The sequence below is a fragment of the Zophobas morio genome, unplaced genomic scaffold, assembly GCF_036711695.1.
Source record: "Zophobas morio isolate AGI-343-1 ecotype UQ-CSIRO unplaced genomic scaffold, CSIRO_AGI_Zmor_V1 ptg000044l, whole genome shotgun sequence".
Lineage (NCBI taxonomy): Eukaryota > Metazoa > Arthropoda > Insecta > Coleoptera > Tenebrionidae > Zophobas > Zophobas morio.
This window is the reverse complement of record NW_026972149.1, coordinates 7222715-7240113: the sequence shown is the minus strand read 5'-3', so window position 1 is coordinate 7240113 and position 17399 is coordinate 7222715. Positions and strand designations below refer to the sequence as shown.

The 17399-nt window shown below is 37.2% G+C and overlaps 1 protein-coding gene across 6 annotated transcripts in view; it reads right to left on the bottom strand.

The window, feature by feature from the left end:
- The window catches only part of LOC135141450 (metabotropic glutamate receptor), a 72267-nt gene that overhangs the window by 7886 nt on the left and 46982 nt on the right, over positions 1 to 17399 (bottom strand). For all 6 annotated transcript variants that reach the window (XM_064072555.1, XM_064072553.1, XM_064072552.1 and 3 more), the window contains 5 exons: positions 7388 to 7886; positions 6415 to 6775; positions 5415 to 5741; positions 3790 to 3971; positions 2202 to 2308 (listed from right to left, as the gene is read on the bottom strand). In XM_064072555.1, coding sequence (XP_063928625.1) covers positions 2202 to 2308; positions 3790 to 3971; positions 5415 to 5741; positions 6415 to 6775; positions 7388 to 7847 — 1437 coding nt within the window. In that variant the 5' untranslated portion in view covers positions 7848 to 7886. The remainder of the gene's footprint in view (positions 1 to 2201; positions 2309 to 3789; positions 3972 to 5414; positions 5742 to 6414; positions 6776 to 7387; positions 7887 to 17399) is intronic.

Here is a 17399-nt window from a genome sequence, read left to right as displayed (position 1 = left end):
TGTTACCGTATTTGTTACCTTCAATTCAATCAACCAAACCTAAACTAACTTAACTAATGCTACAGTTGTTCTGTCACCGTGTCCTATCACTAGAACATGCCTATGAATTTAACCCAATTCATTAAAATCCTTTTTCGCCCAAATCTCACCTCCGAACGAAATTAACCCGTCAACAGCGCATCAAAATTCAATTACGCAGATAAAATTTCAACATATTCAAAAAATAGGGGCGGCATTAATAACACGCACACAAATGTAAACCCCTTGATTAAAATAATAGAACAAAGTTCGCCATCCTGGTCACGGCACCAACTGTGACGAACGCGAATTTAAATACGCAAAGAAATCAAGAATCACGTACTATATTACTGTATAACCAAGCCGACAAACTTATTCTCTTAAATAAAACAATTTTCTGGGCTCACTGTCAATTATCACCAATTCCTTAAAGTATCCCACGAAAATTGCTATCCTGGTCACGGCACCAACTCTGACGACACCACATCATCTCATACCAACTCAAACAAAAAAAATATTTTTTATAGTTAAATTGACAGAAAACTGGTATCCTGGTCACGGCACCAACTGTGAATTTATTGGAGATTTTTAAAAACGAAATTTTCGTAAACGGGCGCTAGTTTGTGTGAGTTATAAAAGCTAATCACAATTTCGCCGGTTTCGTTACTAAATGTAATGGGCCGGTCGGAATCGGTTATTGAAATTTGGTTGTGTTTATAAAATTTTAAAAGCATCGAAATTCCACCGTGGCCATTAATGGTATTAGTAGCAGTGCTTATGAATGTACACTAGGTGATTTAAAATAATAAATCCTGGTCACCGCACCAAACGAAACTTCTGAATCCATTTCAGCGTACAAAATTTAAAAAGCTTTAAAAGCGAAATGCGGCGGCCACATGACAGTAGTTATAAAACAGTTATCCACTTAAAATTACGCTGTAATATGGTTTATGTTAACAGGCGAATGCTAAATTCCGAATGACTCTGCACGTTGCTAGTTTTGCACAAAAATTAATTTAAAGTAATTAACAAACTTTAAAGCAAATTAATTAATTACGTAAATAGAACGCACAGGGTCGAATCTATACTTGTTGCGGCAAACGTCAATCATTTATTTAGCTCTCAAAGGGCAAATTGGATGGTAAAGATGTTGGGAAAGGTTAATTAAGAACTTTTGTCGTGTTACTTAATAATCTTTGCGGAAATCAACCGGCGCCACATTATACCTACATTAAAACCACATAATTTCGTTAGGGGGAATAGGCACTTGAAGTAACTTCAGTCGTATTAGATAGTTGCTTTATTAAAGTACTTGGTTTGTAATGGTTTTCAATAATTTCCGGACTTGAAAATTGCTTCTTTATCCGACTTATTTATTTATTCAACGTTAAGATTTAACTTTTCGCTAAGAAAATTGAAAATTAACTTCTGGTGAGTTAAGCCCGCTAAAATTGTGTTCCATTTATGTCCCTAGTGCATTGAATGCATAATGTTCTTTCACAACGTTTCTCATTTCCCTCGAAATAACAAATACATTTATTTGCTAACACAGGGAAATGTAGTTATATCAAGTATTTTTTTTTTTTAAATCGATACCTTTTTGGTAATTGTTTCACTTGTCCATATTCTGAAACAACTCTTTTTGATTGAAAAATTAAGCATTTTGACATTTACACGCCCCCCACCCCCATGCACGTAAAGTACAGCCTCATCTCCTTTCGGAATTTGAGACCGTTTGGGTAGTGGAGTGTCCAGGTGAGATGTCAAGCTCGAATTTGATGCTCGACTGTTTTTCTAATCTTACGTCGCATTGAAATTTAGCTAACCGCTAGAATATTCGTGGTAGACCCTAGTTTTGATGAAATTTTATAGATCACCTCGAAGAATTTTGTATAAAATTGAATTATGAAGTACGAAGTGTCAATGGCGTTTCATAATTGACAATAACAAACGAAAATGGAAGTACTGGTCACGGCACCAACTCTAGGGAAACTACACAAACTTAGAATGTCCTACGTAAATTGCTGTCCTAGTCGCGGCACCAATTGGTCCAGTCGAACAACAAAGCTCCATCTTTTTAATTAGTGATCAATACTCGAAGACGTACTAATCGTAATTAAATGTATTATAACAGAGGATACATTGTTATATTATACACGGTCTATCTTTTGTCTTTTACTTACCCTGTAATGATATCCGGTCGAATTGACTAGCCTTTGATAGTTAAGGATATCGTAACGAGCGAGCCCATCACCTCGATGATCGAACTTCACTGGACTTCCAGCTAGGTCTGGGGGGGAAAGAGGAAATCACGTTAAAATCTAATAAACCATTTCAACAGGGGATTTAGGCTGCTGCCGACACCAACACAAATTTTGCACTTCAGACAAAACTTTTCATATACCCACATCGCAAAAAACTTCTCGGATCCCAGTTTTACCGCTGTGAGAGTAATATTTCACACTATTAAATCTAAGGTTATTTGTAAACCGACATCCGGCGATGTGACGTTTTGTTTTTTGAAATAATTTGTGTGACATGTGTAGTTTTGGCGGGAAATTCGGTTAGGCTGCGAAGTTTTATTTATGGTAGAGCACACAATACCGCTATCATTTTTGAAGTTTTGAACTAATTCAATTAGAAATGGATAGGAGCAGGTACTGGAGTGTGGAGGAACGCTTTAAAACTTCCCGAATAATTTCCCGTAAGTCGCATTGTGTGTGTGCGCGTGTTTGTGTGTGTAGGTTGAATCACTGACGGCATTTGCATAAACTTTATAGAAAATAAACAGCGTTATATCACAATATTTATGTTTACGGACTAATCGGGATGTTGTGGCCGAGAGGGGATGTAAACTATGCGAAAAATCCGAAAGTGTGTTCTTCGTTCGACTCCTCCGTCAAAAATTATAACAGAATTCAATTTAGGGTGCGATCGCGTTGTCGTTATTCTCATATTGAAAATATTTCGTTCGTTCGATTTTTTCCAATACTTTTCGCAGTAATTTATGTTTCGGTGGATACGGCAATTTACAATAAATATATGCATTTGCGAATCTCTCCATCCGGATAGAATAAGAATGAACGCACTGATCCAATCGATTTAGGTAGCGTAATAATGTATATAACTGCACGTACTTTCCCGTCGACGGTTTGCACGTTTAACTTTCTCTTTAAATCGTCGCTATGGTTTACTGCCGAAAGGATTTACGTCGGTTTACAATGTGTGGATCAAACATCAAACTCGCGCCGAGCATTCTTTTATGAGACACTGAGTAAACCGAATAAAACAAAAATGTTAAAAAGAATACACCGAAATTTCGTGGTAGACGAAAGCGTTTGTTAGAAGCGCAAAGTACAAAGGAAATAGTAACTTTTTTCGAAGCGTATCCTGGTCACGGCACCAAATTTATCCTGGTCACGGCACCAAATTTTGTTTGTGGCGAATGCCTCAATCGGGCGCCAAAATTCAATTGTGCTTTCAATTTCAAAAACAGCGACATGTGGTGGATGTGTGAGTTAAGGCCACGTATGCACCTTTAACGAACGATCCCGGCGTTAAAGAAAGAATTTATATTAATGCGCAACGTTGACAACTGTGCCACAAGAGATGAATGTTTTATCAACAGCACGTCGTGCTTGGGGATGTCCGAAACATAACGACTTTTATTTTTTAGCATATTTAAGTGTCTCAAATTCGGGAAGATTCTATAAAAAGCGGTGTTTGATTTCCTGTTCCGGTGTAGCTTTCACGGGGAGATTCGATACTCACCGGTAAAAGAGACGTTAAGTAGATATTTTTTGTAGAAGTCGCCACCATCGTATTGGGTCATTGCTGGGCAGACTCCGGATTTCCTGTAGTCTTTACACACGTCGCGATAAAGATTATGAAGTGCCAGAGCGAAAGCGTACACAGCATCTACCACGAACTGAACTTTGCTTTCTTGTTCGTACCTGTGGTCAAGAAAAACTTCGTAACAAAAAAAAATACGTATGTCGACACTTTTAATTAAACTAGTCATTATTCTGCAACTTATCACGCCGTTAAAAATATTGCTGGCTCATAAATCACGCGAAAATAAGAAATGATTTAGTGAAGCAGGTTGTGTTTTTGCTGAATCAGAACGAAATTGTTTGCACTTCTACTACTTTGTAAAAACATATTTATTACGTTTTTGTATGGATCATGTTTTAAATATACACATGTGTCAAATGACGCGGAAGGGTAAGATAAGAACGTACGAGAAAAATCTCGCATCAAATTTTATCCCGATCAGAATAAATTGGACAAATAGAATTTAAATTTATGTCTATCAGTACATATTTGTGCCGTTTCTTTGTAACAAAGAGCAAATGTCTGGTCAGTTCTTTATCATAAGTTATTGTTTGTTTTTGTTGTTTCCGATTGTTCTATGTACGTGTGTGTACTAACCTGCAACAGAATTCTTTTGTAATCATGGTTTCGCAAATATTTCATATTAAACTAAATTAAATTCAATTCCGTTTGATCTTGTATATAGCGTTACGCAACCCGCTTAAAGATAATTCATTTTTCTTTTGTCAATATGTTTAATACTGAAATATTTTTCAATATCCTGAGTCAAATAAAAAATTTAATATATTGGAGATATAGCAAGTAATGTTAGATTACCTCAGTTTATGGAAGTTTTAGCAAAACGGCTTCTTTTTATATGTTCGTATATCTAAGATTATCAGTATCAAGGTAGCATATTAAATTTCCTTGGGTGAAAGCGAAAAATAAAAATTTTCATGCGTGGTTGCGTATTGACAAACTAAACCAACTGCTCTTGTTATAAAAATAAATTTAATGGGAACACATGATATGAAAGTGTCATAAACACAGAAATGGTCTTCACTATGTGGTTTTACCTTGAAATTGATTTTCTCAAATTTAATAACATTGAAGTTATGATATTCACATTTTTATTGTACTACACTCTAAGGAAATACAAGGTGAACATGACTATGTAATCGAATATTTAAGCACTTTGAGAAAAACCACGTAGCGAAGATAATAATAAAGAGAAAGTGAAAAAAGTACATATAATAAAATGAACACTTTTTGTTACGCAAGATTGTATTTTTTCTTTTCAATTAATTTACTCGTTCCTTCAACTATCAAAATTTGTGAATTATCCTGGTCACGGCACCAATTCTGTGACATGAGGAACGTTAAACCACTTGCGTGTTTGTGCGGCTGCGCGGCGCTACTTGTGTGAATCCCCGGTTCGCTCACGCTATATTTCAATAAAAGCATATTTTTAAGTTTGTCAGCGACACTCAACAAATTACCATCGTTTAGAAAAATTCCCGTATTGACTGCTCACGCAAAGTTACGGAAACTCCACCGATTATTCAAAGACCTCTAAAACTCACCCAACTTTCTGCGAGAGTCGAAGTTCGGGCTTGCAAACATTGAAGTTGGTGTGTGTGACTAGCGGGACATTTTTTTCAAGTATGCAATCAAAAGTGTCTTCCCAATATTGCTCAAACCAGGGATTACGAAGGTTAGTTTCGGGAGTAAGTGACATCATGTATTCATCAAAGCCAGGAATGTTGTCAGATTGTAACTCAACTGTAATCGCTCCTTCCGCTACGTCTTCTAAACCTTCTACCAACTTCTGTTGTTTACCCCATCCATCGCTTGCAACCCAGTAGAATGTATGACTGGCATTCAGACGCTTCGCAGCCTGCAGAATCCTCCTATGATAACGACAGTTTGCTAACTAATAAATCTCACTCAATATCCGGTGTACCACGTACTCAGCTAACTACAGAAGAGTACACACGTACAACACTCAATCGTTACCGCCTGTAACTTATAGCAATCGGATCGAAGCCTATCATTACGAAGCCCTCTTAGACGCAACTAGTCTCGGTAGGTGTAAATCTTTTGTAGACGCTTAAATTTCGTTCAACGATCCGAGATGTAATCGCTAAAGTAATGGAATAAATTTTTACTGTCTAACCGTTTCTCCACACCTACGTTACAACTTTTAATTAAAAAAGTATTCTACATTTCTTAGAAACCTTAGTCGTGCTTTAGTGCCACAAGCAACAAGCACATATTGGCGAAAAAAAACTGAATAGTTTTCTTATTAAAACGTTATTATGTTGCGAATGAGAATGAGTTTTAAGTTTATTTTCATCTTATGGTCTAGCGACAGAACACCAAAGTTTATTTGTAGTTTTTGTCACTAGGCGGTGGTTGGCACCCCTGTCTAATAGAGCGGTAGGGTTTTTGTAGCTATATATCTCATTTTACAACAACGTGTAACTTACTAGATCTAATTACTTTAACTAGACAAGGAAAATCGGTTTTTGTATACTGGTCACGGCACCAATTTGGTGCATACTAATAATAAGACGCACTTACCTCGCATCTTCCGCTCTAGTAAACAACACAACCCCTTTCGCGTTGACTTTTTTCTTTAGTTTCATGATGATGGCGTCAAAGGTGTGGTCATCAGCTGTGCTTGGAACTTTCTCGGCTGTCGCTATACAAACATTTCGTTCTTGTGCTTCTCGGTGAAATACCTCAATTCCATACTCTCCGTACGACCCCTCCGAGTATATGGTAGAAACGTAGCTCCAGTTTACACTTTTAACAATGTCCACTAACGCACTAGATTGAAAAGTGTCCGGAGGAACTGTTCTAGCGAAATATTCGAATCTAGTCTTGTCACTTAACGCTTTTGCTGTCGATGCTGGTGATATTTGAGGAATGTGAAAGAGACCTAGACCAACGAGAAACAGTTTAAGTGTGCGCCAAAGGAAACTCTTTCGGTGTTAGGTAGCGTGTAATAAAGACATAGAAGGAGACAAATGTAACGAAAAGAGAGACATAAGAGAGGCAAGGTAAAGAAATGTAGTCGCGTTTCGAGGAGTCGGAGATGGATCGTGGCAGTTGGTGCCGTGACCAGGATGCGCATAGGAAATCGCTTAAGGGTACAAAGTTTGAACATTGTTTTGTAATAAGGCGTGTTTGTAAATGTATATGGACGTTTTGAAAAATAATGACTTTGTAATACTGGTCGCGGCACCAACTGTAACGATTTATTGAAATTGTGATGTTGATTGGTGGATGACAGTCGGCATATCCCTGAAGGCACTTTTATATTCGACGTTGTAGCTTCCAGACTGACAATAGAATGGAGTACGAAAAACCAGCACAAATTACTGAAACTTGCGTCTCACCGAACAACATGTTTTCGACGTTACTTTGGAATTGAAATAGTTTTATTTGGTCGGTTGAGAGACTAATTGTAGCGCGAAATTGCTCCGCTTCGGGCAATAACACGTCGAAAGGTGCCTTTTGAGCGCATAACTAGGTGAATGTTCGTAAATACCTAATAAGTTAGCTACTTGTAGAGAAACGGAGCTATAGGAGCCGCCCACCACTCCGAAGACTGGTCCCGAGTAGTTATTTCTCGGTCTGGGAATGGAGTGATCGACGCATTCTAAAGAGGAAGTGTCAATGTTGTTGACTGAAGCCCTGACGAACTGAAGGCTCTGATTGAGCGCGTAAGTATCCCTCGAGCAAGTATCTAAGATGTGGACACCGAGAGTGATGTTAGGGAGAATGCGAGGATTGCTGTTGATGCGGTCGATTGCGAACATCATCGCTTCGAGTCTTTGAACGCCCCGATGGTAGATCTGTTGGCCGCACGCCGTCCTGTCCCCTTTCTTGTGCACGGGAAACAGCCCGCCCAGGATGATGTCGCCGGGAACACTTACGGGACCTAAGTCCTGCGTCTCGCCCTCTGCGGAATACAGCAGGAGCGCAAGCAGCAGTTGGAGCACGATCATCCCCTGCTAAATGCCTCCAATCCTCATTCATTCGCAGATCTGCAACAAACGGATTCGTTAGAGACTCTCTTATACGCCAGCAATTTTAATCGCAAATGGCGCCAACCGCACATGGTCATATCAGCCGACACCCCACCAGCGCACTGGAAGGAAATGAATCTTTTAAAACATTAGCAGCATATTTATAAAAGACAAAAGGACAGGTCTGGAGCGGACTTGATAATGAATATGTACTTCGGGTTGTTACGGCTACGTTACGGTGCGATGGGCAACATTTGTAAATTGTCGTCGCAGACGCGCCAACTCTATTGTCGGAGTCTCGATATTGCACTCTTGATGACGTCACCCACTGTTTGTGCTTTTGTTATTAGTCGCAAATCCGCTACCGCTCTTTTGTTTTGAACGCAGATTCAACCAAAAGTTTGCATATAGATTATAATTGATTAGTAATTGCAGGTTATATTGTCTCGATGGCACCAAATTTAACTTACTTAAGTGTGTGCAAATTACACTATAATAGAACGCTTACTCTAGTTTCTATTTAATAGTGCGTCGTTTAAAATTCTTGATAAGTAATTACAAGTTTGAGTTGGGTAGGATTAGTCCAACGTGAGAACGCAGCGTTTCGCCCCGCACAACTTTTAATAAGTGCGTGTTGTGAGCTGAAAGGAAAAATTTGTCGGTTCGAGTCAATACCATTAGCTTGTTATGAGCTTAAGAATTCTCGAGATTACCATAAACTCCACAATTTTTCAAATCCTGAAAGCTGCGTATTGAAAAAATTAAGAATTCCGCGAAAATCCTTATTCATCGTGTTCTACGTCAACTTAATCACAAGACTGGTCTTAATTTCATTTGACATTTCATCTGCTCCACTACGGACTTTCTCGGAAATTGAGAATGAATTGATCATTAAACGACATTTCCATTTTGTGTCTAATATAGAGAAGTAGCCAACGAATCAATAAAACAAACACAAGATGGACCACACGAACAAAACAAGTTGTAAACACACTCGAACTGAAGGGGACCATAAATACCGGACATATGTAATTGGATTATGAGAGACACAAATCTCAATTCGTGTACATAAAGTGTCGAAAACATTCAAGGTGAACTGGCTATAAATAACCTAAATTATCCCAATTTATAGCTTAAACTTAACTAGGACCAGTTTATAGAGGCCACAACAAAGGTTTTTTGTATTCCTGTATTAACAACGAAGTAATTTTAGGGGCTGAAAATTCGCAAACAGTAAACAGCTTGATAATTAACATTTTATAAGTGGTTGCTAGAAAGTGTGTTTACTCTCAAGGTCGAACTTATCCATACCTCAACGACGTAATTGCGTGGTCGGAAAACTCTAAGCCGGTGAACAATAAACAACTGAATAATTAATATTTAAAATTTGGCTAGTAGAAAGGGTGACGCTGAGTAGAAAAGGTGGCTATTTCCAAGGTCAAATTTATTTATCGCTTGCGATACATTTTTACGACCTGCCCGTTCGAATTTTTGTGTACTGTTCGAATTTATCTCGTCCGGGAAGCGGTAAAGTTTGATAATATCATCGCCTATCTGAAAATCCAGTTCCCATGTTTATTTATTAAGATGGAACAGATTGAAAATATGAGTAGGGTCAATTTTCAGGAAGCAAGTAAAATTATGCCCGAGTAGAGTAAAAAATCAGGTGCTTCCCTTTTCCGATGGGTTTACTTAACGGTCGCTACTGGAAACTTAATAGAACACGACGCTGCTCCCTAACACTCAATCCGTATACGGAAATCGTAGAAAGTCGATTAAATGTTAAAGGTGAGCGACTTATCTGAAACTCAGACGACTCTCCGCAGACACCATCTGGTTTAAAACGCGCGTCTTTGTGTTTTTGAGCGTCTTTTAATAGTTTGTCCGCGGCAGCAATAGTCCGATGTTTCCTCGATTTGTACTCCGAACAAGATCTCGGCATTTAGCATGGAAGCCACGAACGAGGATAATTGCAAATGACGCCGTCTCCAAGAGCTGCAATTTTATATAAACAAATTATTCGCTCAACTTAGCCTTAGACGACGCACCATTTATCAAGCCAAAATCTATTCAGCGAATACTAACTCTCGCTGATGGGACTTCAAACCTTATGATATATGGAGCGGTTTTTCTCCAGACAAATTCTAACAAACGGTGAGTAAGATGGCAACTTCATCGGAGGGATTTTTACTTTAACAAAGAGCTTCTAAACTCGCAATAAAAGAACTGAGATAAACAATCGTTTTAGAATAAAGGGAATACTCGCGGAGATACAGGTTTTAGCGACACTCGATTTCTTTTTAATCCTTCTTTCAAAGGTGGAACTGAGTATACTTTGACCACCACCTTTGACACAAACAACCGTTTTATGTTTCAGTGCTGTGAGCGACGGCTACAGTGACCTACGAACCGAATATAAACGAACAACATTTACCTTAAATCAAAATACACGAACAATTTTAATAGTAGGTGATTTAAATGCTAGATTAAGAGACAAAAAATAATGACATCTAGAGTTGACACAGAAAAGTATGACGTCCAGAGAAACAGCTGATTTGAAAGCGTGTTGAGTTTTTTAGATACTGGTCACGGCACCAACTCACATATTGCGCTGATTATTTCCTAACCGACACTTTACCTGCGGCTTCTTTATCATTTCTAATTGACTTCTAGAGTCTACCGGTAGAGAATGAAGTAGTGGAGGAGCCGCAGGTATGGTATAGACTAGGAAGTAATACTTGTGTTAGTGTACAAAATCTGACCAATTGATTAAGTAGCGTGTTATAACTTTATTAAATTTGCAATTTTCTAGACAAGAGTCTTATACTTGTAGTGTCACTGTTTATACAGCTACTCTATCTTTTAATAATCCGCCACAGGCATAGTAACTTAGTAATTAATATTTCAGCAGATGCTTTTACTTTAAAATATTTAAGAATATTCCCTATAGACCATCTGTATTTTGTAACGTGCTACGGCAGATTGAAGACGCTCTCAAATCGACAAGTTTAAATAAAAGCAGGTAACAGCTTTTACGTAATGTAATTTTGCTACACTTGTGCTACATTCGCCATCTCGGAAAAAATATTATACGAACGCACAGATTTTCGTTCTTTGAGGACCAAACTACGTTAACTAGAAGCAATAAAATATGAATTTTAGATTAGAGTTTTTAACGTGGGTGTCTGTTTTTAATGAGTTGACGCGGAAATTTTGTTCTACCTTCAGTTAAATCATCACAGTTATATGTGATAATGTACACTTTATTTCCATAATGAATCTGACCGAAGCGAAATACCGTAAATTTCGCTTCCTGTGGCTTGGGAGCTTTTAATAACTGCGCAAAAGTTGAAAATGACACAGAAGGAATCCTACAGGCAAATCAGTGCTGTGTACTGTAGGGTTTTATTTTTCATAGAAACGTGAGTTATGAACATGTAGGTAAGTTCACTACAATGTATACTCATTAGTGGCAGGCTGTAACACATTGTGGTTATAGTATGAGGGTCCCCCACCTTAATCGTATTAGCTTTGTTTGAAAAATGCGGGTATGCGGTTCTGTGTCTCAAATGAAAAATTATATCAAGATCGGCTACACTTTAATAATATTAATAATAATAATATGTAAATTTAGTTTTGTTTGATGCCAGAATCCGTATTTACAAACAGCGTAAAGCTAAAATGTTTACTTCATTACTGCATGTTTGCTACTAATCTTTTGTTCAAGCGGTAACCTCTACCGCGTCAACATTAATTATCTAGGTATATAAGTAAATTCTGTCATATACAGAGATCAATATCGGTACGAATTAATTAATCTTGCTTTAAAATAAACTGAAATCGATAAGAGTAAATCCCATTTAGCGTAAATTCGGTAAAAAATAAACAACGATGCGCTTTATTACTAAGTGAAAATGTAGACAAGCTTCGGATTTCCAATTATGTTTACATTCGTGTCGAATCAGTGAGGAGTCTTTTGTTTATTCTTCCTTGCTCGTTCATCAGTATTTCCTATAAAAATTTCACGATCCCAATAAATATAATTATGTACGCTCACCAGATTATGGCCGGATTTGTAAAATGATGAAATTTATCTTCGCCATTAATAAAAATGTTTGTTCGCAGAAAGTGTCTTTTAAATGCTATTTTTAGCGGAAACATAATAATCTCACGCAAGATGGTGAAAATAGACATCGTAGTAGTGAGTAATTTTTGACTGCGGCTGCATACCTTTTTAAAAATGTATTATTTCGATTGAAAATTGTATGTGGGGAAACCAGAATGCTTTTCCGGCGAATATCTTGACTTCGCAAGCTGTGTTACATCGGTCCTTCGACATGTGGCCGCGCAATCGAGCGAATATTCACACTTTCAGGAATAAACACTTTGCGCTGGAGTGACGAAATGGGAATTTTTTAGGTGTGTTAGGGTAACTGTGAGTGGAACGCGACTTTACCATTTGTGCGGAGTAATAATAATAATATTCACCTGGAATCAATATTAGGTCGTTTTATTTCAAAAGTGTTGTGTTGTTTTTGTTGGCGCTGAACTCCGACAATTGCAGCGCCCTGTAGTTTGACATTTGTCGTGTAGTGTGATCACCGTGTTGTTATTTAGCGAGTGACGTGTTCTTCGCTTTTATCCAATGCTTGAACTCGACCTCTTGAGAGTTGAAGAAAAAGCGAAGTTTTGTGTTCTTTCGTTCTTTATTTTATTTGAAGCGCTAAAGTATACATAAGGTATAAAAGTGGTTCCATTAACGATTACAGGGCGGTAGGTTAGTGGGAGTCATTACGGTATTTTCCTCTTAGTTTACATATCGCTGGCAGTAGAAATTCATATTGATTCTGCAGAAGGTTGATTATCTCAAAGCGCAAACAACATCCCCATTTGCCTCTTTTATTAATTACACCAAAAACATGAAAGTAAAACATAACACAAACCAAATGTTTAGATTAACGTACATTTTCTCGAGATACATTTACGTCTATGTGGAAGTAAAATGAGTGTAAAGAGAGATGTGCCTTGATTTAAACTTGAGTGTTTTTTAATCCGCGGGGATCAAAAGTGGAATCGCTGATGATTAGGTTGAACCCACTTGATAAAGTCAACATTAGAGACCCCTGGTCATGTCATTAAGGGATTAGCAAGGAGCAGGCTGAATTTGGATTTTAATAACATCACACTGAGCGTATTGACATATACCCCGCCATTTGGTACTTCGGGTGGAATCTACGTGTATTTGTGTATAGTAGGTTCATAACGAAAAGCTACCGTATTTTTTGGCAAACCCTTCCGACTCGAATCAGCTAATTAGGCGAAAAATTTATGATCTCCCTAATTTCTAAAATGATGATTTATGAACAACCATCGTGACACTCTCGTGAAGCGAAGACAGATTTATGTGCGGTAAAACAATTTTAAGAGTACATATTTTAACAAAAAGTGTGATTATCCGGATGCTTTTAGATTTCTCTGTACAGCTTCCGCAAATTTTAATTTTCTGTTATTTATTTAACCAGATGACAACCTCGCCGTAATTAGAATGAAAGTGTGGCTGGGCTGATTAAACGGATTATTCTGAGAAGTAATTAATATTAATTTAGTTGGGCTAAAACCGATCGAATTAATTAAATTTGAACCAAATAAAAAAGTTAAGTGAGGAGCTCACGTTGCCGAACAAATGCTTATATAATAAATAATAGTCTGTAATTTAAACGGCATTAGGGAGACTCATTTATCACGTGGCCTGTTTATTTATTGGTGAGCTGAAGTAATGTAAGTGCAGAACGGTATTTAATAGGGTCTCTTCCTCCCTTGTTGCTGACAGTAGCAATGTTTATCGCATTCCACCAACGAGCTCGGTCTACATTTAAATAGCTGCCAAGACTAAACTACATGTAAAGTTTAGTGATGGGCGCCACTATTGCCACATATGCTTTATAAGATAGACGGCTTAATAAGAACTGAAATGTAGCAATGTTTATTTTACCTGCGACGGCACACCACGTCCCGAATTTAACATACGTCGGAATGTACTACATCTCAACATTTTTCTTTTGTTTGACATTTTATTATTTTATTCTCGTCAAGCTAAAAAAAATCGACGAATGCACGTTTTTTAACATCAAAAGTGGGATAACAACGCACGCCCACTCCAGTCATGCTTGATTAGTTGAACACCTGAGGCCAGAAACATGTAAATGTTTTTATAAGATGAAAATACGCCCAACAACGACTTTCCCCCAAGTTTTTATTAAAGAACACAAAACTTTGCCCCCAAATATTTTTATATAATGTAAATTAATATTATAACAAATATCGTGAAAGTTTTATGACATTGTATTACATTAAATGAATAGTTGCCATCGTAACCCTTCATATTGTGCGCAGTCTTCAATCAGGGTTTTAAAAATTCATTTATTTATTTAAAATCATCGTTGTGAACACTTGGAGTGTCAAATTTGATTGACTGTAGATCAAAGTAAACGCTGGAATGAACACTATTTAAAATATAACAATAAAACCGTTGTAACCCTTCATATTGTGTGCAATCTGAAATCAGGGTTTGGTTTTATTTAACGTCATCGTTGTGAACACTTTGACTATCAAATTTGATGGACTGTAAGACAAACTAGACTCCGGAATTAACACTATTTAAAAATACAAAAATGAAACCGTCATAACCCTTCATATTGTGTGCAATCTTCAATCAGGATTTGGTTTTATTTAACGTCATCGTTGTGAACACTTTGACTGTCAAATTTGATGGACTGTAGGACAAACCAGACTCCGGAATTAACACTATTTAAAAATACAAAAAGGAAACCGTCATAACCCTTCATATAGTGTGCAGCCTTCAATCAAGGTTTTAGTTCATTTATTTATTTATTTAAAAATATCGTTGTGAACGCTTGGAGTGTCAAATTTGATCGACTGATCAAAGCAGACTCCGGAATAAACACTATTTAAAATATAAAAGTGAAACCGTCGTACCCCTTAATATTGTGTGCAATCTTCAATCAGGGTTTTGGTTTATTTGTTTATTTAACGTCATTGTTGTGAACACTTGGACTGTCAAATTTGATGGACTGTAGGACAAACCAGTCTCCGGAATTAACACTATTTAAAATACAAAAATTATTTAAAATCATCGTTGTGAACACGTGGAGTGTTAAATTTCATGGACTGTAGATCAAAATAGACGCCGGAATGAACACTATTTGAAATATAAAAATAAAACCGTCGTAACCCTTGATATTGTGTGGAGCCTTCAATCAGGGTTTTAGTTCATTTATTTATTTAAAATCATCGTTGTGAACACTTGGAATATCAAATTTGATCGACTGTAGTTCAAAGCAGACTCTGGAATGAACACTATTTAAAATGCAGAAGTGAAACCGTGTAACCCTTCATATTGTGTGCAATCTTCAATCAGGGTTTTGTTTATTTAACGTCATTGTTGTGAACACTTGGACTGTCAAATTTGATGTACTACTAGGAAAAACCAGTCTCCGGAATTAACACTATTTAAAATACAAAAATGAAACCGTCGTAACCCTTCATATAGTGTGCAGCCTTCAATCAGGGTTTTAGTTCATTTATTTAAAATCATCGTTGTGAACGTTTGGAGTGTCAAATTTTATCGACTGTCGATTAAAGCAGACTCCGGAATGAACACTATTTAAAATATAAAAATAAAACCGTCGTAACCCTTCATATTGTGTGTAATCTTGAGTCGGGATTTTGGTTCATCTGTTTATTTAACGTCATCGTTGTGAACACTTAGACTGCCCAGTTTGATGGACTGTAGGACAAACTAGACCCCGGAATTAACACTATTTAAAAATACAAAAATGAAACCGTCATAACACTTCATATTGTGTGCAGTTATTTAATTATTTGGTGGACCTGACTTAACCTGTGTCTCTTCAGCTTACGTTAAGTGACTACAACTGGGTAGCAAAGAAACGTAGCGAAAACATCCCTCGTCTTTAAGCGATGAATATCAGATGAAGTCGAATTTTGAAAAGTATTGAATTAGAAGGCACATACATTCTAGAAATTATTTGACAGCAGCGTTATAGATTTAGAGTGTCTACGGGTTCCGCTTTACATTCAATAAACTCCACGTGTGAAACAACTCCCACGTGTTGTATTCCTTTTCTTTATGTAAATGATGTTACATTTTTTATTCTGTCGGGAAAAATGCCCAACTAATATGAAACTGAGCATTTATATAAATTGGAGAAGCGTTCACGTAGGAAAAAGCGCAAGATCGTCGTTTGCTTGTACTTGTTTCCGCAAAATTCCGGCTTGAAAGAAACCTTTGATACCCATTGGCAGTTCCCGTTTAGTTTGACTGGAATCAATTAACGATCTTTCCGCTCGTGTACGTGTCCCCAAATAGTCCCTCTTTTATTCTAAAAATTATATACGGTTTAGCAAATCGGTAATTAGGACAGATTGTGGCCAACTTGCTAGATTAGTAATTAGGACGGACCCTAATCCTTCTTAATGACTTCATTAGGTAAACATACCTGTCGCAGCGTCGGTGTAGATCTTTTATAATTACGCTTTTTTAATTTAGAGCGCGAAGTCTATTTATCTGAAAATAGAGCCGATATGTATGAGCGAGGTTGGAAACCCACTTTTACATAAATTAACCTTTGCCTGAATGTACTTAATAATCTTTTCTCTGTCTTAATATACGGCTCCATTTTCGTAACTTCTCTCTCTGTTGTAGTGGTAGAAACTTATAACCTGGGGGAAGTAGAGGAAAACGGACGTCATCTTTCCCAGGTAATGACCATTGGCGCCTCTCTGTGAAATACTTGTAATTTATTACAAGAGTTTAATTACCGAGAGCTGCTTTATGATAAAGGCAGAATGCGCAAATTCGATAGTAGCACGACGTGACCTTCTCTGTAGCCAACTTTTCCGCACGAAATATAAGATTTACAGGGCTTTCCCGGATTAACAGCAATTATCTCGATGACGAAATCTTAAAGAACATATATGGGTAAGAGCTAATCCTTTATTCTTCGTATTGGAATCTCGTTCGCTACTTTTCCCTTTCTTGCTACGATGACGTCACTTAATTACATTCACGTAGTGTCATCTATTATTTCACCAAGGCCGTGGGTTTTCATGAATCGGGGTGAACTTTGCACTTAATAAAATATTAAAAAATAATTTGTGGTTCCATTCAGATATTTGTAGCGAACGTTTAATGCTTTTTGTTAATACGTCAAGACACAGCGTACATAAATAGAAAGAGCGTCAGAAAACGATAACTCAGCGCTTGCAACACCAGAAGCAGGCGTTTATTAAAATATTCATGCTTTTTCGTGAGTTATCGGTACCGAAGAGAGAAAGAGAAACCTGCTTTCTGTTCATATACATTTCGATAATTTTGAAACTGTTTGGCAAACATGGTGCCAGGGCGTCTCTTATGGTATCGACTTTTAAGTTTCAGTAACTTACTTACAGATTTTATTTTGGTCTGAAACTGATAAATCTCGACTGCAG